Source organism: Carcharodon carcharias, chromosome 3 (genome assembly GCF_017639515.1).
Source record: "Carcharodon carcharias isolate sCarCar2 chromosome 3, sCarCar2.pri, whole genome shotgun sequence".
Taxonomy (NCBI): domain Eukaryota; kingdom Metazoa; phylum Chordata; class Chondrichthyes; order Lamniformes; family Lamnidae; genus Carcharodon; species Carcharodon carcharias.
This window is the reverse complement of record NC_054469.1, coordinates 173,144,800-173,170,026: the sequence shown is the minus strand read 5'-3', so window position 1 is coordinate 173,170,026 and position 25,227 is coordinate 173,144,800. Positions and strand designations below refer to the sequence as shown.

At 41.6% G+C, this 25,227-nt stretch overlaps 1 protein-coding gene across 2 annotated transcripts; it reads left to right on the top strand.

The window, feature by feature from the left end:
• znf622 (zinc finger protein 622) lies at window positions 1–25,227 on the top strand. 2 transcript variants are annotated; one of them, XM_041184704.1, is made up of 9 exons: window positions 11–153; window positions 1,582–1,719; window positions 2,452–2,530; window positions 5,717–6,343; window positions 9,010–9,255; window positions 10,466–10,628; window positions 20,653–20,765; window positions 22,946–23,086; window positions 23,857–25,227. In XM_041184704.1, the coding sequence occupies exons 4-9, from the start codon at window positions 5,719–5,721 to the stop codon at window positions 23,988–23,990; spliced, it is 1,422 nt and encodes a 473-aa protein (XP_041040638.1). In that variant the 5' UTR covers window positions 11–153; window positions 1,582–1,719; window positions 2,452–2,530; window positions 5,717–5,718; the 3' UTR covers window positions 23,991–25,227. The 2 variants fall into 2 exon arrangements, with proteins under 2 accessions (XP_041040637.1, XP_041040638.1); XM_041184703.1 differs by lacking the exon at window positions 1,582–1,719 and having other exon boundaries at window positions 1–153.

Below are 25,227 nucleotides of genomic sequence, written 5' to 3'. Positions count from 1 at the left end.
CGGCGGAGGATTTGTGGGAAGAGTGGTTGGAGGAAGTGGATGGCGGTGCATGGGCAGTAGCTGCGGTGTCTGGAAGGGGAGGTAGAGCTGTTTTTGCTGCTTCTCCGTTTGGAGCGAAGGCCTGAAGCCATTACTAGCAGCTGAACACAGCGGGTAAATTGTTTGCTGTTGAACCTCCATCCGTGTTACTCGCAATCATGGCAGTAAAAGATTTAGGTTAAAAACAAAAAAACTGCAGATGCTGGAAATCCAAAACAAAAACAGAATTACCTGGAAAAACTCAGCAGGTCTGGCAGCATCGGCGGAGAAGAAAAGAGTTGACGTTTCGAGTCCTCATGACCCTTCGACAGATTTAGGTTTCCCGAATACTGTAGCTTGCTTTTCTTTGCAGTAATTGATCCCCTGGCAAAAATATCAGTGGCGATTGGCTTCAAGGAAAACGATATCAGGGGCGGCCTATAAAGCGGTGACTGTTTCTTGTCATGCGTTACCGCCAATTAAGACCAGTTTCGCCCCAAATATTATAGGTGAGGTCGAACATGTCCCTGTAATAGTTTTATTTGCTTTTACTGGAACCTTGTGCTATATACACGTGCTTGGCATTAGTCCCACATGTGCTTTAATATTTATTAGCACGGAATGTGATTTGCCATAGATGCAGATCTATTCTCTCTCTCTCTCTCTCTCCCCCCCCCCCAGTTATCTCTAGATACAAAGTTCTAACTAGGTCAAATCTTTGTGTTGTCATTGAGTTCATAGGCAGTTCCCCAATATCTTCATCCAGGTTATGAATAGAGATAATGAAAAGCAGCTGTTCTACCAATGATTCCTGCAGATATTCTTGTTATTAACCAGTTACATACATTAGCATAAATATTCATAACAACCTTGTATTCCCTTGCATAAATAAGATTGAGGGGTGACCTAATCATGATGTTTAAGTGCCTTCTGGAATGTCCCAGTGAAGCTCCACACAAAATGAGGAACAGCATCCAGTTTGGACTGGGCACTTTACAGCTTTCAAGACTCAACATTAAGTTCAACAGTTTTGAATCATAAACACTGTCCCAGTTTTGTTCCATTTTTCTTTGATGGTTCGTTTTTTTCCCCCTCATGTTTCTCTCATTTTGTTTTTGAATGGTAGCTGTTCAGGATCCTGCCATTCACATCACCTCTTGACATTTTCTGTCCCATTACCCCTCCCTTTGGCTTTACACCATGAAACTTGTGTAATCTAATCTTGCCTGATCTCCACACTCCACTCTCCTTTTTGTTATTCCTCCTACGTTCCCTTCCCCAACATCACCCTCCCCCCCCCCCCCCCACACACACAAACACACTTCTGCTTGCTCAAAAACCTATTAAATTTATAACTTTCCCCAGTTCTAATGAAAGGTCATAGACTTGAAATGCTATCTTTGTTTCTCTCCCCACAGGCCAAACCTGCTAATTCTAGCATTTTCTGTTTTTATTTCAGATTCCAGCATCTACAGTATTTTATTTTAGTCTTTAGATGATCAGGTTAGATAGGGTTGATGTAGTGAAATTATTTTCTCTAACGAAGCATTATCTTTAAATTAGAGTTTGACTATTTGGTGGCGAAATCAGGAAACACTGCACTCACATGGTCACGGAAATCTACAACTCTCCCCCCAAAAGGCTATAGTTCCTGGGTCAATGAAACTTTCAAGATTGAGGCTGGTAGATTTTTTTCCTTGGGTGAGTGTATCATTGGACATTTCAAAGGTGGACAAGTGGAATTTAGATGTAGATCAGCTGCTGACTGGCCCATTCTTCCTATGTTCTTTCTTCCCATGAGAATGCAGACAATTGCTTATTCTAGGATGCCTACAGGGTTCTTATCTTATAAAGTAGCTTTTTATATGACATCTTGTCAAAGGCTTCGAAAATCCAAGTATATGATCATTCAAGTATACGGCGATGACTGTTACTTATACCCACCAACCTTGTAGTGTCCTCAAAATAACTCAATCTGGATGGTGAGACAGAAGTATTAAGAATCCTTAATAATGCATTCACTGCTAATATTATGTAAGGTGGGCACCCCTTACCATAGCTCCCATTTCTTTGTTATAATGTGATAGAAAGTCTTAAGGGAGGCATTCTGTTGAGGATCCCCACCTGTGACTTTTAAAACATATTTTAAGGTTTCAAGTTATACATCATCAATTCAATCTGGGGTGATTGTGCCAGATGCTATGTTGCTAAAGCATCTTATCAAGTGCTACACTTTTGGAAGGGCAGTGTTTGTTGTGGATCTTTAAAAACTGTCTTTTTTCCAGCCGCCCCCCCCCCCCCCCCCCCCCGTTTTAATTTTCAAACAAAACTTCACCACTGGGAAAATATCAATCCAAAAACCCTGAACTCAGATCTGAAGAAGAGTCATACGGAATCAAAACATTAACTCTTGTTTTTTTTTCCTCTCCGCAGATGCTGTTAGACCTGCTGAGCTTTTCCAGCATTTCCTGTATTTGGTCCAAAAACCTGGGTGATTTTGGAAAGAGTTAAGGTGAGAACCACAAAAACTTGAGCAAACCAACCTGGAATTTAAAAAGAGTACAGATAATTAACAACATTTTTTTTAACAGGACTTGCAATTAGACTGATTTAATCCCTAAATGTTTAAAAATTAAGAAAAAAAAGTTGAAAACCTGGTCTAAAAATTCTGTCTTCCAGGGTGGGGAAGGGAGAGCTGTTACAATTTGGGGAAGAACTGAGATCTACCAGATTTCTGTTCAGTTTATGCTGTTGAAACCCCTGCCCCCTTGTCCCTCTCAGCAAATATAAAATCATGTTACAGTACAGAAGGAGGCCATTTGGCCTGTCATGTCCATGCTAGCTCTCAGCAAGAGCAACTCAGCCAATCTTACTCCTCTGCCTTTTCCCTGTAACCCTGCAATTTTTTTCTATTTGGATATCGAATTCCCTTTTGAAAGCCACCGTTTTGAAAAAAAATTCCCCTGTTGTCTTTTGGTTCTTTCACCATTCATATTAAATTGTTGTGCTCTGGTTCTTGACCTATCTGCCAATGGGAACATTTTCTCCTGATCTACTCTGTTCAGACTCCCAACATGATTTTGAACACCTAGCAATTTTGCTTTTCTCAAAGGAGCTGAGCTTCTCTAATCTATCCACATATCTGAAATCCTTCAGCCCTGAAAATATTCTCATAAATCTTTTCTGCACCCTCTTTAATCCCTTCGCATCCTTCCTAAAGTGCAGTGCCCAGAACTGGTCATAACACACCAGATGAGGCTGAACCAGTGTTTTAGAAAGGTTCGCCATAACTTTGCTTTTATACTCTTAAGCCTCAATTTATACAGCCCAGGATCTGCTTTAATAACCGTTTTTGCAGCCTTCAACGGTTTGTGTACATACCCTGAAGGGCCCTCTGCTACTTTAGAATTATCGTTTATTTTAGCTCGTCCTTCCTACCAATATCACTTTATACTTTTCTGCACTAAATTTCATCTACCACATCCACTCTTTCCACCAGTCTGTATATGTACTCTTTAAGTTTTGGCCAACTTCATATCCATTCTAGCACTGTCCCCTTTATGTCATGGGTTGTAACTGCTGACAAGTCTGTCAATTATCAATTTGACAAATAGCTTTTGGAATCCCATGTACACCGTATCAACCGCATTGCCCTCATCAGTCTCCTCTGTTATCTCATCAAAAAGTTCAAGCAAGTTAACAAATCCATGCTGGCTTTCCTTAATTAACCCACACTTGTCTAAGTGACAGTTAATTATCGTTTCTAAAGGCTTTTCCATCAGAATTAAACTAACTGATCTGTATTGGAAGGCTTAGTCTTACATCCCTCTTTGTAAAATTTGCAATTCTCTAGTCCTTTGGCACCACCCCCAAATCTAAGGAGGATTGAAAGATTATGACCAGTGTCTCTACAATTTCCGCCTTTACTTCCCTCAGTATCCTTAGATGAATTTGATCTGGGTCTGGTGATTTATCAACTTTTAAGTACAGCCAGTGTCACAACCACATAAAAGGTGTTTCCGCAAAGTGATCCATGATCTAAGAATTTGTGTGTCTAATCTTGTGATTCAATTTAAGAATAACCTAGCAGTCAAGCTTTATTCTTAAACAAGATAAAGGTTAGTTTATTCCAAAACTATTGCTGAAATACAGACACAGAGATTAAAAGCAGAAAAAGGAAAAAAGATACTTAAAGATGAGATTTCAAATCAGCCTCTGTGAGATATCATTCTGGGCCCATTGCTTGAATTCCTTTTTTCCAAACTGAAGGGGTTGAAACTTGAGGTTTGATTTAGTAGCTGTGATGGCTTGTGGAGTTGAAAAGTAGGAGTTTCATTGAAAAAAAGAGATGTTTTTTGTCTAAGCTTTTCATCTTGCACTCATCAGGACAAGGCGAAAAGTGTCAACAAAAAATGTCTCTTTTTTTCAACAATACTCAAATTCTGTGCTACCAAATGAATAGGAGTTTTCATTTGTAGGTGGACTCGATAGGTACTGCTCTACCTGCTCATGCTGGGAGAGAGTAATGGCTCCTTTCCTTGCTGGAGACTGCAAGAACTGACACTGGAAACTTGCCTGGTTTCTTAGCAGCCCAGGGCTGATTTTTCTGGATGCCTTACTTTGATGGCAGGGAATACCAGCTCTCTCATGTGATTCATGGGTGTTTCAGCTGAGAGTTGTAAGTTGCTATTGTCCCTCATACTGCCACACAAAATGTCTTCTTAGAGTCCCCTTTATACAAGCCAAAAGCACAAAATGACTGTTGAAGAGTCATACGGACTCGAAACCTTAACTGTGTTCCTCTCCACAGATGCTGCCAGACCTGCTGAGTTCTTCCAGGTATTTTTATTTTTGTTTAGCACAAAATGACTGCTATCCCAAACTGTCAAATTGTGCTTCCATATTAGGTACTGGGTTAGTCCTTGCTGTGGGGACATAGTCCCATCCATTGTCTTTTTAGCCAAGGTAATTAAATTTTTAAATGTCTCAGCCATTAACTTGAATGGTTCCCATTCTCCCAGGTTTGGGGAGATAGAAAAGTGCTATTCACACCTCCAGGGAAGCCATTGTCATGAGTTTGTGCTTGTGGGAATGCCTATTGAATTTCAAATGTTTTCACACACCTGGATATGTCTACTTGCAATCCACTTGGAGCCTTCTAGAAGCTTGACCCCATTGCAGTTAAAAAATTACGTAAATTGTACAGATTTATGAGGAGAATTGCATCAGTGATCTCACAGCAGCATGTGCCACAACAGCAACTTGCATTTATATTGCATCTTTAAAGTAAAATGTCCCAGGAGTGTTATTAGACAAGTTTGACACTGAACCACATGAGATTTTAGGACAGGTTATCAAAAGCTTGGCCAAAGAGCTTTAAGGAGCTTCTCTAAGGAGAAGAGAGAGGCAATGAGATTCAAGGAGAGAATTCAAGGGTTTTGGACCTCGGCAGCTATAGATTCAGCCGACAGTGGTTGAGTGATGAAAATCATGCTGACAGCAAGGATAGTGTGTTTGCATCTCTGGATTTGATTTTTCATGAAAAACAAAAGCTTTTTTTCTCAAATTTAGATATGAGAAGTTTTTGGAAATCCCGAGGCTGTGAAAGGCACTAAATAGATACAGATTCTCTTAATGTTGTGACTGAATGGTGGAATTAATTTATTTTCCTAAATTCTCAATGTTCTTTCTGTTTAAGCAATGTCTTCCTACACCTGCATCACATGTCGGGTGGCCTTTGCTGATGCTGAGATTCAGAGATCACACTACAAAACAGACTGGCACAGGTATAACCTGAAGCGTAAAGTAGCCGACATGCCTCCAGTCACAGCTGAGAACTTTCAGGAACGTGTACTGGCCCAGAGAGCAGCTGTAGAAGAGCAGAACAAGGGGACTGCTACAGATTGCACATCTTGTGGCAAAAGATTTGCCACATTCAATGCCTACGACAACCATTTGAAATCCAAGAAACACCAGGACACAGAAAAGAAGGCCACCGGCATTGCAAGTAAAGAGTTGGAAAAGCTCAATGCGAAAAACGTGGAGAAGGGATTAAATAAGGAGAGAATGGACAAAGATGCGTTGAATACAGCCATTCAACAGGCTGTAAAGGCCCAACTGTCGCCCTCGACGAGGAAAAGGACTGTTGTCCCGGCAACTGGAAGCACTCAGTCACAAGTCAGAGTTAGCAGCCAACAACTGCAACAGTGCAAGAAAAAGCCTGATAAGCCTCCTCGGTTACTCTGGTTAGAACAACAAGCCATAAAATTGGAGCAGCATGAGTACTCGGATGAGGAGGAAATAGTGGTGGAAGATGAAGATGATGGTAAATAATGACAAATAAGCATCTTATTTCTTATATGTTAATAATGCTGTGTAGAGTATTTGCGCTGCATTAAAATTTCAACTGTATACTTTTAAGAAAAATTCTAACCCTAAATGCAGGTTAGCTCATTTAGCAATTCACTGATGACTGACATGTGGCCGGTTTGATAGATCAGTGAGTGCACCCAAACAACCACAAAATGATTCTACTCTTATGCTTGTGCAGACTCTAATTAATATTTGTACATTAAATATATTTTCATTAGCATCTTGGAGAAAATGGGTGGTATTTGTCAGCTTCTGATCCTTGTGTGATACTCTGCAGCCTCAATTATTTAAAAACTTTGTTTAATCTTATCGCCTATCACATCTTGTATTTTCTCATCATGCAAAGGTGTTCTCAATAATGAGCGCTCTCCTAGTAATATAATCTGCATTTACATTAGAGATTAAGAAATTGGGAAGAAAAGCCATAGTACAGAATAGCCGAGTAGATGACCAACTTGTCTGGTAGCTGAGGCCATTATGAGGCCATCACTGTTCATTATGTTATATGTTACCTGAGACTACTTAATTGATTCTCTAAACCTGAGACACATCCTTGTGTTACTGCGTCCCACTTGTCATACATACTGGTACGGTTGTGCTTCAGAGATCACAAGCTGCCTTATGATCCTTTCACCATGCGGAAGGCACCAAACTTTGGATATTTGTACATGTATTCTTACACCTAGCCTCCAGGCAATGCCTTCCTGATCCCAAGTCTTTATTTCCTTACCATTTTTTTATTTGTTCGCAGGATGTAGGCATTGCTGGCAAGGCCATTCCTAATGTCCCTTGAGAAGGTGGTGGTGAGCCATCTTCTTGAACTGCTACACTGCAACTGGTTCAGGCACACCCACAGTGCTGTTAGGAAGAGAATTCCAGCAATTTCACCCAGCGAAGGAACAGTGATACAGTTCCAAGTCAGATTGTTGCATGGCATTGAGGGGAATTTGCAGGTGGTGTTGTACCCATGTATCTGCTGCCCTTGTCCTAGGTGGTAAAGGTAGTGGGTTTGGAAGGTACTGTGGAAGGAGCCTTGCTGAGTTGCTGCAGTGTATTTTGTAGATGATACATATACTGCAGCCACTGTGCGCCAGTAGTGGAAGGCATGAATGTTTATAATAAAGCAAAAAACTGTGGATGCTGGAAATCCAAAACAAATAAAAATACCTGGAAAAATTCAGCAGGTCTGACAGCATCTGCGGAGAGGAATACAATTAATGTTTCGAGTCCGTATGACTCTTCAACAGAACCTGCATGCATGCAGTCTTATGTTGTAGTGTCACCAGACTGACCCCTCATTTTTATGTACGCCTGTTGCTGCTCCTGGCATGCCCTCCTGTGCTTCTCATTGAGCCAAAGTTGACTCCTTGGCTTGATGATGGTAGAGTGAGGGATATGCAGGGCCATGAGGTTACAGATTGTTGTCGAATACAATACAGGATACATCTGTATGGCAATTGCCAGAAGGCATTACCTGGAAGCTCGGTATATTGGGGAAATGGGATCACCACATGTGCATTTCTCACTAGCTTGATTTGGTGATTCTTAACAAAGAACAAAGAAAAGTACAGCACAGGAACAGGTCCTTCAGCCCTCCAAGCCTGCGCCGATCATATTGCCCGTCAACTAAAACATTTTGCATTTCCGGGGTCTGTATCCCTCTTCCCATCCTATGGAGATACCTCATGAGAGATTTCCATTTTTTGTTAAATATACCCTACTGACCAAAATGGAGGGGTGGGGGGAAATAGGACCTATTTTATGCGTGTAGTCAACTGGCTATTAATTGAAGCTCCGTCCCCTGCCCCAATCCCCAGCTATGCTGAAGGTGCTGACTTGTGATACAATTACATGGGTGCTAGCAGCCCTCTGATATATCATCCAAAAGAGGGTTTTCAAGTACTGACCTTAACAATGAATGTTGGTGGTTGAATGGACTATGATTGTGTCATCATCATTGTTGTCTAATACTGTCTGCACAAACAACTAGAAGAACTCCCCAGCTCATCTTCACATTATAAAGGGATCTTTTACATTCACTTGAGAGGGCATACACGCTTGAATTTAACTCTTTGGCTGAAGTACAGCACATCTGACACTTCAGCATACCCTCATTACTGCACTAGACTGTCAGCCTAGATTTTGTGTTCGAGCCTTCTGGGAGTGGCACTTAAATTTATAACCTTCTGACTTGAAGGTGAGAGTGCTACTCCATCTAATCGCAGCTGAGAACCTGGGGCCTTGTTATTTATGGTTTACTTTGACCTTAGTTAGTTCCTTTACCTACTGATCCACTGAAGAAGCTGCAGTGGCATTAAGGTATATAACTTCGAGGTAAATATCTAACTGTCTTTCTCATTAAGAGGTATGTAGCTCAATAGCAAGACAAGATTTGCTTAGTTTTGTAATTCCAATTTGATGCAATGCAATCCTGCACATAATTGTGACTTTCTTAAATTGGTCCAAATTTCACTCGTCATTTGACTGAGAAAAGCATTGCCAGTTCTGAATCTATTACTCATACATTTGTTTCAAAGCTGATTCCAAGTATAAACACTTAGAGTACCAGAAAATGATTTAAAAGTGACTTTGGTTTGCACTTTGTGCTCTTTCCACTAGGTGAATGGGAGGATATGGATTCGGTCAGTGACATGGAGGATGATTTGAAGGGTGAGGAGAGCCGAGCTGATAAAGACCTGAGTGAGGACTCTCTGGCTGACACCATTCCAATCACCGACTGCTTATTCTGTTCACACCACTCTCGTTCTCTGGTGAAAAATATGGATCATATGACAAAGTCCCATAGTTTTTTTATCCCTGATATTGAATATTTAGTGGATCTAAGGGGGCTGATAAAGTACCTGGGTAAGTACTCTAAGAATCCAGGATAAATTTTGACTGTGTACCTAATAGGAAATTCATGGATACCTATTTATTAAAAAGCCATAAAGGAAAATTTGATGAAGTGTCACTGCTGCAAATTTTGCCTGATGTAAGATGAGCAAATTGGTTGTGTTAACTGAAAGATTGGTTATTGCATTTTATTGAGCCCCCTTTGTGCAGTGATACAGACTGGTAGAACTTGACTTCTGTTGCTAAAATTTCCATCTCAGCTGTGTCACTGGAGAATTACCAAGCAAAGGTAGCATTGAGGACACTTGACAAACTCATTGAGTCATTCTCTGCCCAATCTAACAATGGTGCAACATTGACATTCAGTTTAAACTGCGAGAATTTGGAGCAAATTAATCTATTTCAATCTGGTTGCTAAGGATTGAGTCAGCTGCTCATTAATTGACAGTTTCACTCTTGGGTCACTAGGATGACTTGACATTCAGAAACTTAGGTTGCTCCATAGTTGCACTTGATGTTCAGAGAAGTGTTGTGACCCATCTACCATTTTTAGTATGTAATGAATTAACTATTACAAGACAATACCTTAATTATTTTGTAGTTCAGAAATACACACTGGTAGAGAGCGAGAGAGAGTATTCTTAAATCTTTTGATTCAAAGCTTGAGGTTGGCGAGATGCTAAGGTGTTTCAGATGAGGTTCGTATAGCACCAGAAGTTATAATTCGCTGCTCGTTCACTGAGCAAAGGAAGAATCTGAGGCCAGTCTTTCCTTAACATAGGAACAGATACTGTGGAGTGCTGGAAATCTGAAATAAAACAGAAAATGCTGGAAAGTCTCAGCAGTTTTTGCAGCAGCTATGGAGAGAGAAATGGAGTTAAAGTCTTGGGTCCAAAATGACCCAAGAAGAGTCATATTTGGACTTGAAATATTAACTCTGTTTCTCTCTCCACAGCTGCTGCCAGATGTACTATGTTTTTCCAACCTTTTGTGTTTTTATTTCCTTAATGTAGATTGTTCACAGGGAACACAGGCAGAGACTCTTCTTCCCCCACCCCCCATAATGCATGTTCTTATATATACTTAAGAATAATGCCGTAACCTTTCCCCAATTAGTAATACTGTTCTCACAGCTAGAGCATGCACTTCATTGCAACAGGTTTGCGACGTTAACACCAGATAGCTGAGACTGATTGTGATGCATGCAATTTTAATTTTGCAGGAGAAAAGGTTGGTGTGGGAAACGTCTGCCTGTGGTGCAATGAGAAAGGGCGGTCTTTTTACTCGACAGAGGCTGTCCAGGCTCATATGGTTGACAGCAGCCATTGTAAACTCTTCACAGATGGAGATGCTGCTATCGAGTTTGCAGACTTCTATGACTTTAGGTAATAGCAAATAATTCTGAGGAGTTTTGAGGTTTGGAAAATGTTTGACTCTTATGTACAGTTGTCCATTTTTCAGGGAAATGAAAATGTTTTCAGTGGAAACCAGGACACTAAGTTTCTAAAAGGATTAGCATTTCATACCTTGTTAAGCCAATACTGGACCAATCAGCCTGTATCCCTCACCAACCATATTCTTCAAAACTCCCTCAATGCCACTTCTCTCAACATTTGTTAATGGATAAAAGCTAGTTTGCTTATAACCACACTCCTAGAATCCGAACTGCCTAGCCTTTGGTCTTCCATTCACCACAATGCAAGGAGTCTGACAAATAAGGCAGATGAGCTGAGGGCACAAATTAACATGTGCAAGTATGATGTCATTGCTGTTGCAGAGACATGTTTGAGAGAAGGGCAGGATTGGCAGCTCAATATTCAAGGATATAGGGCCTTCAGGCAAGACAGGGAAGGAGATAAAAGAGGAGGGGGGTATTGCAATATTGATCAAAGAATCAATTACAGCAGTAAGGAGGGATGACATCTTAGAAGGTTCCTCAAATGAAGCCATATGGGTAGAACTGAAAAACAAAAAAGGAGCAATCACATCACTGGGAGTGTTTTATAGGCCCCCAAACAGTCAGAGAGAAATAGAAGAGCGGATATGCAGGCAAATTTCAGAGAAGTGTAAAAATAATAGGGTAATAATAGTGGGGGATTTCAACTTCCCCAACATTAACTGGGTTAGTCATAGTGTGATAGGTTTAGAGGGAGCGGATTCTTAAAATACATCCAGGACAGGGCTTTAAGCCAGTATGTAGAAGATCCTACAACAGAGAGAATGGTCTTGGACTTAATTTTAGGGAATGAAGCCGGGCAAGTGGCAGAGGTGTCAGTGGGGAAGCGTTTTGCAGGTAGTGATCATAACTCCATTAGATTCAAGGTTGTTATGGAAAAGGACAAGGATAGGCCAGAAATCAGAGATTAAAATTGGCCTTCCCCCAATTTAGAAAAGATCAAATATGATTTGGCCAGAGTGGAATGGGAGCAGCTACTTTTAGCTAAATCTGCGTTAGAGCAGTGGGACTCATTCAAGAAGGAAGTAGGGAGAGTACAGGGCCAACATATTCCAGTAAAGACAAAGGGTGGGACCAACAAATCCAGGGAACCCTGGATGTCGAGGGATATACAAGATTGGATAAAGAGAAAAAGGGAGGCTTATGGCAGATACCGAGGGCTCAAAACAGCAGAAGTCCTAGTATAGAATGTGTAGGGGGGACCTTAAAAAGGAAATTAGGAGAGCAAAAAGGGGGCATGATAAAACATTGGCAGGTAAAATAAAGGAAAATCCAAAGTTATTTTACAAGTACATTAAGAGTAAGAGGATAACCAGGGAAAGAGTAGGGCCTATTAAGGACCATAGTGGTAATTTGTGTATGGAGCCAGAAGACGTAGCTAGGGTTCTAAATGAATACTTGGTGTCGGTGTTCACAAGTGAACGGGGCGACGTGGGTTTGGAAATCAGGCAGAAGGACTCTGATATAATTAAAGAAATTTGCATAGAAAGGGAGGAGGTTCTAACTGGTCTGGCACGCTTATAAGTAGATAAATCTCCAGGTCCGGATGAAATATATCCCAGGTCATTGAGTGAGGCATGGGAGGAGATAGCAGGGGCACTGGCAATAATTTTCAATATCTCTCTGGCCAGACGACTGGAGGACAGCCAATGTGGTCCTGTTATTCAAGAAGGGAGGAAGGGATAAACCAGGGAACTGCAGGCCAGTCAGTCTAACCTCAGTGGTGGGGAAACTATTGGAAGCAATTCTGAGAGACAGGATTGGGATTAATCAAGGACAGTCAGCATGGTTTTGTTAAGGGGAGGTCATGCCTGACCAATTTGATTGAATTTCTCGAAGAGGTGACCAGGTGTGTAGATGAGAGCAATGCATTAATGTAGCCTGCTTGGACTGCAGCAAACTTTTGATAAGGTCCCATACGGGAGACTGATAATGAAGGTGAGAGCTCGTGGGATCCAAGGCAATTTGGCAAATTGGATCCAGAATTGGCTGAGTGGCAGGAAGCAGAGAGTGATGGTTGAGGGGTGTTTTTGTGACTGGATGCCTCTGTCCATTGGGACTGCACAGGGATCGGTGTTGGGTCCCTTGCTGTTTGTGGTATATGTGAACGATTTAGACTTGAATGTAGGAGGGTTGATCAGTAAGTTTGTGGATGACACAAAAATTGGTGGGGTAGTAAATAGTAAGGAAGATAGCCTTAGATTACCGGAGGATATAGATGGGCTGGTCAGCGCCAAATGGAATTTAACCTGGCTAAGCGTGAGGTGATGCACTTGGGCAGGACAAACAAGGCATGGGAATACATGATGAGTGGTAGGACCCTGGGAAGTACTGAGGATCAGAGGGACCTTGGTGTACATGCCCACTGGTCCCTTCAGGTAGCAGGACAGGTAGATAAAGTGGTTAAGAAGGCATATGGGATACTTGCCTTTATTAGCCGATGCACAGAATATAAGAGCAGAGAAGTTATGCTGGAACTATATGAAACTCTGGTTAGGCCACAGCTAGAGTATTACGTGCAGTTCTGGAATCCACATTATAGGAAGGATGTGATTGCACGAGAAAGAGTGCAGAGGAGATTTACCAGGATGATGCCTGAGCTGGAGAGTTTTAGTTATGAGGAGAGATTGGATAGACTGGGGTTATTTTCCCTAGAGCAGAGGAGATTGAAGGGGGACATGATTGAGGTGTATAAGATTATGAGGGGCTTGGATAGGGTAGACAGGAAGGAACTTTTCCCCTTGGTGGAGGGATCAATAACCAGGGGGCATAGATTTAAGGTAAGGGGCAGGAGGTTTAGATGGGATGTGAGGAAGAATTTTTTCACCCAGAGGGTGGTGGGAATCTGGAACTCACTGATTGAAAGGGCGGTAGAGGCAGAAACCCTCTTAACATTTAAGAAGTATTTGGATGTGCACTTGCGATGCCATGGCATAGAAGGCTATGGGCCTAGCGTTGGAAAATGGGATTAGATTAGGAATAGGAGTAGGTCATTCGGCCCTTTGAGCCTGCTCCGCCATTCATTATGATCATGGCTGATCATCCAACTCAATAGCCTGCTCCCGCTTTCTCCCTATACCTTTCACCCCAAGAGCTATACCTAACTCCTTCTTGAAAGCATACAATGTTTTGGTCTCAACTACTTTCTGTAGTAACGAATTCCACAGGCTCACCACTGTCTGGGTGAAGAAATTTCTCCTCATCTCAGTCCTAAATGGTCTACCCCATATCCTCAGACTGTGACCCTTGGTTCTGGACTCCTCCACCATCGGGAACATCCTTCCTGCATCTACCCTGTGTAGTCCTGTTAGAATTTTATAGGTTTCTATGAGATCTACCCTCATTCTTTTGAACTCCAGTGAATATAATCCTAACCGACTTAATCTCTCCTCATATGTCAGTCCCGCCATCCCAGGGATCAGTCAGGTAAACCTTTGCTGCACTCCATCTATAGCAAGTACATCCTTCCTCAGATAAGGAGACCAAAACTACACACACTATTCCAGGCGTGGTCTCACCAATTACAGCAAGACATCTCTGTTCCTGTACTCGAATCCTCTGGCTATGAAGGCCAACATATCACTTACCTTCTTTACCGCCTGCTGCACCTGCATGCTTGCCTTCAACGACTGGTGTACAAAGACACCCAGATCTCGTTGCACATTCCCCTCTCTCAATTTATAGCCATTCAAGAATAATCTGCCTTCCTGTTTTTGCTACCAAAATGGATAACCTCACATTTATCCACATTATACTGTATCTGCCATGCATTTGCCCATTCATTCAGCTTGTCCAAATCACACTGAAGCATCTCTGCATCCTCCTCACAGCTCACCCTCCCACCCAGCTTTGTGTCATCTGCAAATTTGAAGATATTACATTTAATTCCCTCATCTAAATCATTAATATATAGTGAATAACTGGGGTCCCAGCACAGATCCCTGCAGTACCCCACTAGTTACTGCCTGCCATTCGGAAAAAGATTTGTTTATTCCTACTCTTTGTTTCCTGTCTGCCAACCAGTTTTCTATCTATCTCAATACACTACCCCCAATCCCATGCGCTTTAATTTTACTCGCCAATCTCTTATGTGGGACTTCTGCCACTGTTTTCCACGTGCTCAGCTATTAAATCTTTTATAATGGACTCCAGAATTTTCCCCACTACCAACATCAGGCTGACTGGTCTTTAATTCCGTTTTCTCTCTGCCTCCCTTTTTAAATGGTGGGGTTACATTAGCTACCCTCCAATCTGTAGGAACTGCTCCAGAGTCTATAGAATCTCGGAAGATGACCACCAATGCATCACTATTTCTAGGGCTACTTCCTTAAGTACTCTGGGATGTTGATTATCAGGCCCCGGGGATTTATCGGCCTTCAATCCCATCAATTTCCCCAACACCATATCTGGAGTGTATACGGGATGTTTTTCTGGACCAATACATTGAGGAACCAACGAGAGAACAGGCCATCCTTGACTGGGTATTGTGTAATGATACTGATTTCTTTCAGTTCCTCCCTCTCACTAAACCCTGTTCCCCAACATTTCTGGTATGTTATTAGTGTCATTTGTGAGGACAGAACCAAAGTATGTATTTAGTTGGTTAGCCCATTTCTTTGTTCCCCATTATAAATTCCCGTTTCTGACCGACATTTGTCTTCACCAATCTTTTTCTCTTCACGTACTTACAGAAACTTTTGCAGTAAGTTTTTACGTTCCCTGCATGCTTATTCTCGTACTCTATTTTCCCCTTTTTAATCAATCCCTTGGTCCTCCTTTGCTGAATTCTAAACTGCTCCCGATCCTCAGGTCTGTTTTTTCTGGCCAATTTGTATGCCTCTTCCTTGCATCTAATACTATCCCTAATTTCCCTTGTAAGGCATGGTTTGGCCACCTTTCCTGTTTTACTTTTGCGCCAGTCAGGAATAAACAATTGTTGCAGTTCACCCATGCGCTCTTTGAATGTTTACCATTGCCTATTCACTGTCATCCCTTTAAGTAACGTTTCCCAATCCATCATAGCCAACTCACGCCTCATACCATCGTAGTTTCCTTTATTAAGATTCAGGACCCAAGCTTCAGAATCAACTACGTCACTCTCCATCTTGATGAAGAATTCTATCATATTATGGCCACTCATCCCCAAGGGGCCTTACACAACTAGATTGCCAATTATTCCTTTCTCATTACACAATACCTAGTCAAGGATGGCCTGTTCTCTCGTTGGTTCCTCAATGCATTGGTCCAGAAAAACATCCCGTATACACTCCAGGAATTCCTCCTCTACGGTATTGTTACTAATTTGATTTGCCCAATCTATATGCATATTAAAGTCACCCATAATTACAGATGCTCCTTTATTACACGCGTCTCTAATTTCCAACATCACCACGACAGTTTGGGGCTCTGTATACAACCCCCACTAACGTTTTTTGCCCCTTAGTGTTTCTCAGCTCTACCCATACAGATTCCACATCAGAGCTAATATCTTTCCTCACCGTTGTGCTAATTTCCTTTTGCATCCCCACCGCCTTTTCCTTTTTGTCTGTCCGTCCTAAATACCCTGAATATTAGTTAGGTACTTGTTTGGCACAGATTCGGTGGGCCGAAGGGCCTTTTTCTGTGCTGTAGACCTCTGACTCTATGACAATGCTTCTGCAACTGTTAATTTGCAAAGCCCTGTCTTCTCATCTGCATTTGATACCCGTATTCCCAGCAGATTCTTCTCTTAATTTCTCCCACTATTGCTCTTCTGAACAAGGAGAAACAACTTGAGGGGCACCTAGCACACAATTAACTTTGATCACATCAGCCAATGTTGAGCCTCACTCCCCTCCGTCAAAGCCACCCACTACTACTCAATGATTATCCTGGAGGGCAGAGATAGCTCCTGGTTTCTTTTTGCTACTATCAACCACTTCCTTAAACTTTTCTCCTTTTGCCCCCACTTTGCATCCAACAAGAAATGTGAGGATCTTGAGGATTTCTTCTCAAGAACTATTTATTCAGTTGCCTTTGCAGCTTCCTCTGCTTCCCCTTACTCCCTTAACCAGTTTCTCTTCCACTTTAGCCCTCAACATACTGATGCAGACACACACTTGTTCCCTGTCATGCACTTTAGCACTTATGTATATTTACCCCACCTTTCCCAAGCTTGTCATGTCCAAAACATTTGAACCCCATTCCCATGAAATGTTTTGGTCTTAATTGCAGGACGATTGGAGTACAAAAAAAGAGAAGTCTTGTTACAATTGTACAGGGTTTTGGTGAGACTACACCTGGAATACTGTGTGCAATTTTGGTCTCCCATATTTAAGGAAGGAGATACTTGTATTGGAGGCGGTGCAGCTGGGATGAGAGGCTGAGTAAATTGGGTATATATTCTTGGGAGTGTAGAAGAACAGGAGGTGATCTTATTGAAACCTACAAGATTATGAAGACACTTGACAGGGTGGATACTGAGACATTGTCTCCCCTGGCTAGAGAATCTGGAACAAAGGAGCACAGTTTCAGGATAAGGGGCTGATCATTTGGGACTGAGATGAGAAATTTCTTCACTCAGAGGGTTGTAGATCTTTGGAATTCTCTACCCCTTAGGTTGTGGATGTGCAGTCATTGAATGTATTTGAGGCTGAGATAGGGACAGATTTTTGGCTACTCAAGGAATCGAAGGATATGGAGAATGGGTGGGAAAGTCAAGTTGAAGCCCATGATCATAACTGGCGCAGCAGGCTCAACAGGCTGTATTGTCTTATGCTCTTATGACCACCAACTTGGTCTCCATGATAGCTGTTATTGTAACTGCTAACTCTCCTTGGGCACTATCTTCACTTCCTTTGGCTATCATCCCAACCTTAGCCTTTATGTACTTGTAACTGCCACCCTGTGTCCAACCTCTTTCTTCTGCAAGGCCCTTGAACATGTGAACATATAGTATGAGGAGGAAAGAAGACGCAATTTACTGGAAGAAGCAAAAAAACAATTTAGGAAAAAGCGTTAGAAATGTTAGAAATGTTAGAAAGTCGGGGTCTTGGGAGTCAGTTAAGTGTTTAAATCCTAATTTCCAAGTTTCAAAGTGATAATCCTTATTGTAACAATGGTTATAGTTTATTCAGTATAAGTAAGACTTCATGCACATCTACAAGGCTGAAGTCAGGGGTGTGATGGAATACTCTCCAATTGCCTGGATTAGTGCAGCACCAACAACAACACAAGCCTGACGCCATCCAGGACAAAGCAGTCCGCTTAAATGACACCACATCCACATTTACTCCCTCCGCCACTGACGCACAGTAGCAGCAGCATGTATCAGCTACAAGATGCACTGCAGAAACTCACCGGGGCTCCTTAGGCAGTGCCTTCCAAACCCATGACCACTATCATCTAGAAGGGCAAAGGCAGCAGACACATGGGAATACTGCCACCTGGAAGTTCCCCTCCAAGTCACTCACCATCCTGACTTGGAAATATATCGCTGTTCCTTCACTGTTGCTGGGTCAAAATCCTGGAACTCTCTCCCTACAGCACTGTGGGTGTACCTACACCACATGGACTGTAGCGGTTCAAGAAGACAGCTCACCACCACCTTCTCATGGGCAATAAATCTTGCCTAGCCAGCGATGCCTACATCCCATGAATGAATTTCAAAAAAGTTCAGGAGAGACAGTGGTGTAGTGATAATGTCACCGGACTAGTAATCCAGAGGCCCAGGCTAATGCTCTGGGGACATGGCTTCAAATCCTACCGGAACAGCTGGTGGAATTTAAATTCACTTAATAAATCTGGAATATAAAGCTAATCTCAGTAATAGTAATAGTGACCATGGCAACTATCAGTGATTTATTTATTCATTTATTTGTTTGTTTGTTGTTAAAAACCCATCTGCTTCACTAATGTAACTCCAGACACAACAATGGGGTTGACTCTTATCTACCCTCTGCAGTGACCTAGCAAAATGCTTAGTTCAAGGGCAATTAAGGATGGGCAACTAATGCTGGCCTTGCCAGTGACACCCACATCCCATGAAAGAATAAAGAGAAAAGTAATATTAAAGCACAGCAGTGTTACCATTGTGCTCTCAACAGAAGCATGGTTTCCATGTTAGCACTTCCTGGTTGCACCAACCAATGTGGCATGTACACGTTTGACCCTTCTGCCAGCCCCATTCTCCTGTAACCCACCTCTGCTTGAGGGATGGTCCCAAACATCCTCTGGCTGAAAACCTCTCCCCTTCTACTGGCCTGCTTCTCCCCTCAAGCGATTCTTCCTTACACGTTCTTTTCACAGCAACGTCTATGGAGACTTGAATTAACCCAGTTGTTGCATCTCTCTCATTTGAAAGTTCCAGTTACAAATGATGTCAGTTGACACCAGATCACACCAAAGTTCCAAGACCTTCAGTCTCCCACGCTTTAACACTTGTCAGCTTGTAAACACTCTGGAGATAGTGTCTGGCCAAATGGTGGCCTTGGTGCTAAATTATTTTGTCTTGCTCTAAATTTCTGTGCCTCTGAAATGTGTTTTATCTCCCTATTCCCACACAGCAAGCCGTGTGTTTTCGCACTCAGTGTGACTCCTGCTTAAATGTTTTTGTTCTAGCCTTCTGACCATTTGACTTCTTTTACACCTTTTGGACCAATAAAAGTGAAGGCCTAAATAAAAATTTCCCAACTTGTAAACTGTCTACCATCCTTACCTGGAGGGTAATCACAACAGTTTCTTTCCTGAAACTCCCTGTTTGCATCCATCGTATTAGGTTTTCACCATTCTGTGGCACTGAAATTGCCCTAACAAAAGTCACAAATAGCATTTTCTGTGACTACAACCTTGGTACATTATCCCTTCTCAACATCTCTGGGAGACCACACCATCTTCCTTCATTACCTGTCCTTTATTACCTAGTTTAGCAGTACTGTGCTTGCTTAGCTTCTCTACCCAACCCTTCACTCACTTATTAAACCCCCAAATCCTGCTGCTCTGACCCCCCCCCCCCCCCCAACCACTGCCTCCAATCATTTCCACAACCTCCCAACACCCCCCACCACCTACTCTGAACATTGAATTCCTTCCATTTCTGTCTCTTGTACAATTCCCACACTTTTCATGCTAACATTTGGCAACTGTGCCACTAGCTGCCTAGACTGCACACACAAGAATTTCTTATCTGTATTCCTTTTCTCCTTTTAAGACTTACTTTAAAAATCACCTTTCTGATCAAGCTTTTGCTGTCCTCTTTGAATCACTCGTTTGCTTACCATTCATTTTCCTTATAATTTTTATGAAAACTGTAGGAAGCTTTGCTACCTTAATGTCCAATGAACACATTAAAGTAACCAAAATATGACTAAATTGGTGTCAATAGAACTGAATATTTTGTGCACTGTTATGGAAGTGGGAGGCAAATACAGTTTGAGATGATCCAGCTTTCCCTTTTGAAACCTTGTGCAGCATCTTCTAGCTAATTGTAAGGTGATGTTAATGCTAACTTGGGATTGATTCGCAGCTCAGACCGTTCTATTCAGAAGTGGGGCATAAGTGCCCTTCAAAAGTGATGGTGGATGGAGAAATGACTGGAACTAAATATCTGCTTTCTGTCTTGAAGCTGTGAGGTGACATGTTATAGGTATTCAAAAATGGACTGGATGAGTTCCTGTAAGTGGAAGAATCTGAAATTATAGAAGGTAGGAAGGTTGAAGGGTATAGTGATACCAGTCACCATGGTGTCTTTGATCATCTGTGTGCAAGAATACTGGGAAACCCCTATTTCAGGTTTTCTTGTCAATTAACAAACACTAACTTAAATGCAATGACTGGCTATGCTTTTTTAAAATTTTAGTGCAAATAAGCAAAGGAAAAAGATTAGAAGTGACCTCAAATCAAACACTGCATCCCAGTATAATGACTATTATAAAAACAATTGCTGAATTTGTTTTTTTGATTCTCTATATGTATAGGGATAGTTATCCTGATCATAAAGAAGGAGATTATGCTGAAATGAAAACTGCAGAAGTACCAACCAAGAATCTGGAATATGATGAGGAAACAATGGAGCTTGTACTTCCTTCTGGTTTGTATCCAGTCCTGATATGTCTTTGTTACACAGATTGTGTCAGACAGGTTCCATCTCTGATTATCCCTTTCTTTCTCACTACTGTTTTCCTCCCTCTACTATGCAATTTAAAAAATTTTTCAGTAAGGGATGTGAGCTTTGCTGACAAGGCCAGCATTTGTTGCCCATCCATAATTGCCCTTGAGATGGTGGCAGTGAGCCACTTTCTTGAGCCACTGCAGTTCATGTGGTGTAGATATACCCACAGTGCTGTTAGGAAAGGAATTCCAGGATTAAGACCCAACAGCAGTGAAGGAATGGCAATATAGTTCCAAGACAGGATGATGTGTGACTTGGAGGGGAAAATGGAGGTGGTGGTATTCCCATGTGTCTGCTGCCCTTGTTCTCCTAAGTGATATAAGTTGTGCATTTGGAAGATGCTGTCAAAGGAGTGCAGGGCTACAGGGAAAGGCTGGGGGAATGAGACTGGCTGAGTTGCTCTTGCAGTGAGCTGGCACAGACACAATGGGCTGAATAGAGTCCTTCTGTGCTACTCCTATGCCCTTATTGCCAACCCCCCTCTCTTGTGATCCCCCACTCATGAAACCCCTCCTGCCATGACTCAAAAGCGGCCTGGGTTGTTCTTCAATCTGGGCCTCCAATGGGTTCCGGCAGCAGCTGCTGCCTCCCTGATGAAGCTGCTTAGCAAAAGATCTACCAGCCTCAGATTGGCTGGTAGCTCTTGGTGGGTGAATCTCTGCTCCGGTGTCATTGATCCCTGAGAGGTACTTAATACAGGCAGACCTTCTTGTAGGAGGCAACATTAGTTTCTTGCCGGCTGTCCAGTCGGCAGGCAAGACCCCGATGCCTCCATAAAATCCCTCGTTTGGTGTTAGATTCACTCCTGAACCACACTACTGCAAGAATGGCAACATGGTAATATTTATTTTCAGCAAGTGGTTAAGCATTATACCACTACTGTACTGTCTAGCCCACTTGGATGCAAGTTTATTGCCAATTAAAGTTTCAATTTGTATACAAATCTTAGACCTAGCATTATGGCTGCATCCAGAGACTAACTTTTTAACCTAAGTGTCAGTGTAGCTCAGTTGTGAACACTTTTTCCCCGGTCGAAGAGATGAGAGTTCAAGTCTCACCATCAACTTAAGCACAAAATCTAGGCTGACACATTGGGGATGTTTCTTTGTTGTCTTTTGGATGAAGCACTGTGACTCTAAGGACATTTTGAAGCTGCAGTGCTATAAGGTGCTATCGCTGTGTATAGCATTGCTAGCTTCACCAAATAAGACACTGTCTATTGAGCACGTGGACACGGCGTTGCTATCGATATGCAAGTCCTGTGTGGCCTTTGCAAATGTGAAGGAATCCTTCACTGTGTATGTGGGAAAACTTGCTCAAAACTGGTCATAACAATTCACCCAAGCATTTGACCAATTCATGTTGTGCAGAACCAGTTATAGATAAGATAGGGCGTGAAGGGACATTACTTTTGTATGTCTTGGGCAGCCCATACATCCACGGAGGCAGCAAGCCATGAGGACGAACCACGTGGCAGCTCATTGCTCTTACACAAGTCCAGCAAGTGTTGTTTAAACTTACTTTCAAGCAAGGCTGTCCGGTCATGTTGAGCGGGAGGTCCAATGGATACGAATTTGGACCTGTCATTTAGAATGGCATGTCTTCTTTGAGACTCAACTGGTAGTATTATTTACCCATGCGCCTTTCCATAAGTGAAAGTGTTTACGATGCTTCCACCTACTTCGCAGAGCTGAGAATAACCACTACCGTTTAGCGTATTATTGGATGTAAGCATGGAGATCAAGTTAATGTAGAAAGAACAAGAACATTTACTAGGAGATGATCTTAAGCAACTGTTTGAGGTTATAGATGGTTTTCACCAGTGCTAAGGTTCATTTTGTCGCGGACACTTGGTCAATTTCACTGTGTAAATTTGTTTTTTTACCTGAGGTACAGCAAAGAAGAACACTTGAAGTGCGTATTAATTTGGATTAAAATATTTTACTTGGCTGTAAACTGGCTATAAACTGCATACAGATGTTGATTGAAATGGTTCAAATGCAGATTAAAACTATTTGCATTGCATTAAACTGAAATATTCACTTGCCACTAATTTGACCATGTTTAAAATCTTTTCATTCTCTATTCAAATCCCACAGGTGCCAAAATTGGTCATCGATCATTACTGAGGTACTATAAACAACATTTTGGTACGTCTAGAGCGGTGGCTGCCACTGGGACCCGTGTATTAGGTAGAGTGATGCAGCAGTACAAGGCGTTAGGCTGGACAAGTGAGCTTGGTAAGTCATAGCAAGATACTGCAGATGTTGGAAATCTGAATTAAAAACCGAAATGCTAGAAACATTCAGCAGGTCGGACAGCATCTGTGGAGGGAGATATGGAGTTAACATTTCCGGCTACTGATCTTTCATCAGAACTGGGAAGAGTTAGAAATGTAATAGATTTTAAGCAAGTGTAAGGGAGGAGAGTGGGGGATAAACAGGGTAGCAGACGGGAGAGATGAAATGACAAAAGAATTAGTCGTGCAAGGCTGAAGGGAATGGTAATGGAACAAGTAATGAAACAAAAGATGCCTGTAGGAGGTTTGAACGAAAGAATGATAAACAGTGTGACATGTGAAAATTAGAGAAAAGAGTAAAACCAAAACCTGCAAAATATGAAACAAGGTGCAGGTCAGAGGTTGTTAAACTGAATCTGGAAAGCTGTAAAGTGCACTGAATCTTCATTGCGGTTTGTTGTTCGGAAGAATCTTGTGTTTTGCCACTGACAGTGCATTAAATAAGTAGGGAAACAGTAATCTGAGCTATCGGTGTGTTTACCTGAATGTGTCTTGTGGGTCATGGAACATCTGAATTGTGAAAATTCCAGTTGTTTTATGGGATCTCACGGTTCTAGTAAAAGTAGACTTGGTAAAGTATTATTTCCTGTTGGAAATGTTGTAGCTTTGTTCTCTTTTTCTAGAGCAGAATTAGCAATAGAGACGTTTTTCTATAATATGTGGTTCTAAAGTAGCAAATAAACCTGTGGTTTTTGTCTCTTTCCTTACTAGCAAAAGCAGCATCACAGAGAAGAGAACGTGACATGCAGTATGTACAAAGAATGAAATCCAAGTGGATGTTAAAGACAGCATTGTCCAACAATGCTACGAAGCAGATGCATTTCAGACCTCAAGTCCTGTTTTAGAAATTCGGACTCTAAGCAGACAGAGTGCACACATCAACTAGTTATTATAGGGGATAATTGTAATGCCTGCAACTGGAGACATTTTGCTGCCTTTTCTGTTTGCATTTTGGGTTTTCATGTGTTTTTAATACATCTGACATGCCTTTTGCAGGTTTATGTTAGTGTTGAAGATTAGAAAACATTATTGAAACATTTGTTTATTACACTGTGCTGCTTAAAATTAACAATCAAATTTCATTTTGATAGATATATTTTGAATTCTGTGCAGCTGCATAATTTTGGCTGTGTAAAATCTAAAACGTCCACATAGCAATAACCATGTAAGGTATTCAACCATATGAAGTTGCTGCTTTGTTAAAAATGTACCTTGTTGTATTTTGTCATGAATGAAGAAATGGTAATGTGTTATCTTTCCTTTTCCCACATATCACTGATTGTGTTACCCCACTAGTATGCTATCAGAATGATCTTATACAGAAGGCTAGAGTGAGAAAGCAGCAGAGGTTCTGTGCAGTACTAGAGAGAAATTACTCAGTTGTCGAAGCGAATTAATTTTATTTCCTCTCCAAGTCAATGGTTTCCACTGATGTAGAGTTAAAGTGCCATCTTGGCACCTTGCTTTGTGTTGTCATTCTTGCCAATGATGAGGGTGAAATGTTGATGGCCAGTGGCCACACCACTGCCAAGTCCCAGCCAGTCAATAAAAGGGTATGAATGGTTTATGGCAGGGATCATTATAGAGATTGGGATTGCTGTCTTCGCTCTCTTCTACCTGTTCCAATTGGGAAAGAGTCTTGCCTCCCTCAGTTCATCTCCACAGCAATGCAGTTTAGTTTTAGAACTCAGGAGTTGGGGATTTAACATGTGGGCCTCTGCTGTTTTGAAATCTTGTTGGTGTTGCAAACCCTCAGAAGGAATGTATGTTCTGAGACCTGAAGAGTTTGAATACAGGTGAATGTTGAGAATTTTGAGGGCAAAAAACCAAAATTCATGATTTTTTCTAAATTTAACAGTTTGTATTAGTTTAATCAAACACTGTTGAAATGAATCCAAATTGCATATTTTTAATTTTTGAATTTAAATTAAAAAGAAATAGAAGTATGGATTGGAGCAAGACACTTGGTGCATGGCACAAATGGTTATTAATTCTTTCCCTCCCTTTATTAAAAAAAGTTACTTTTAGTTTTCCCCATTACAATCAAAGAATGTTTTTCCCATTAAAAAAAGATGTGAATTA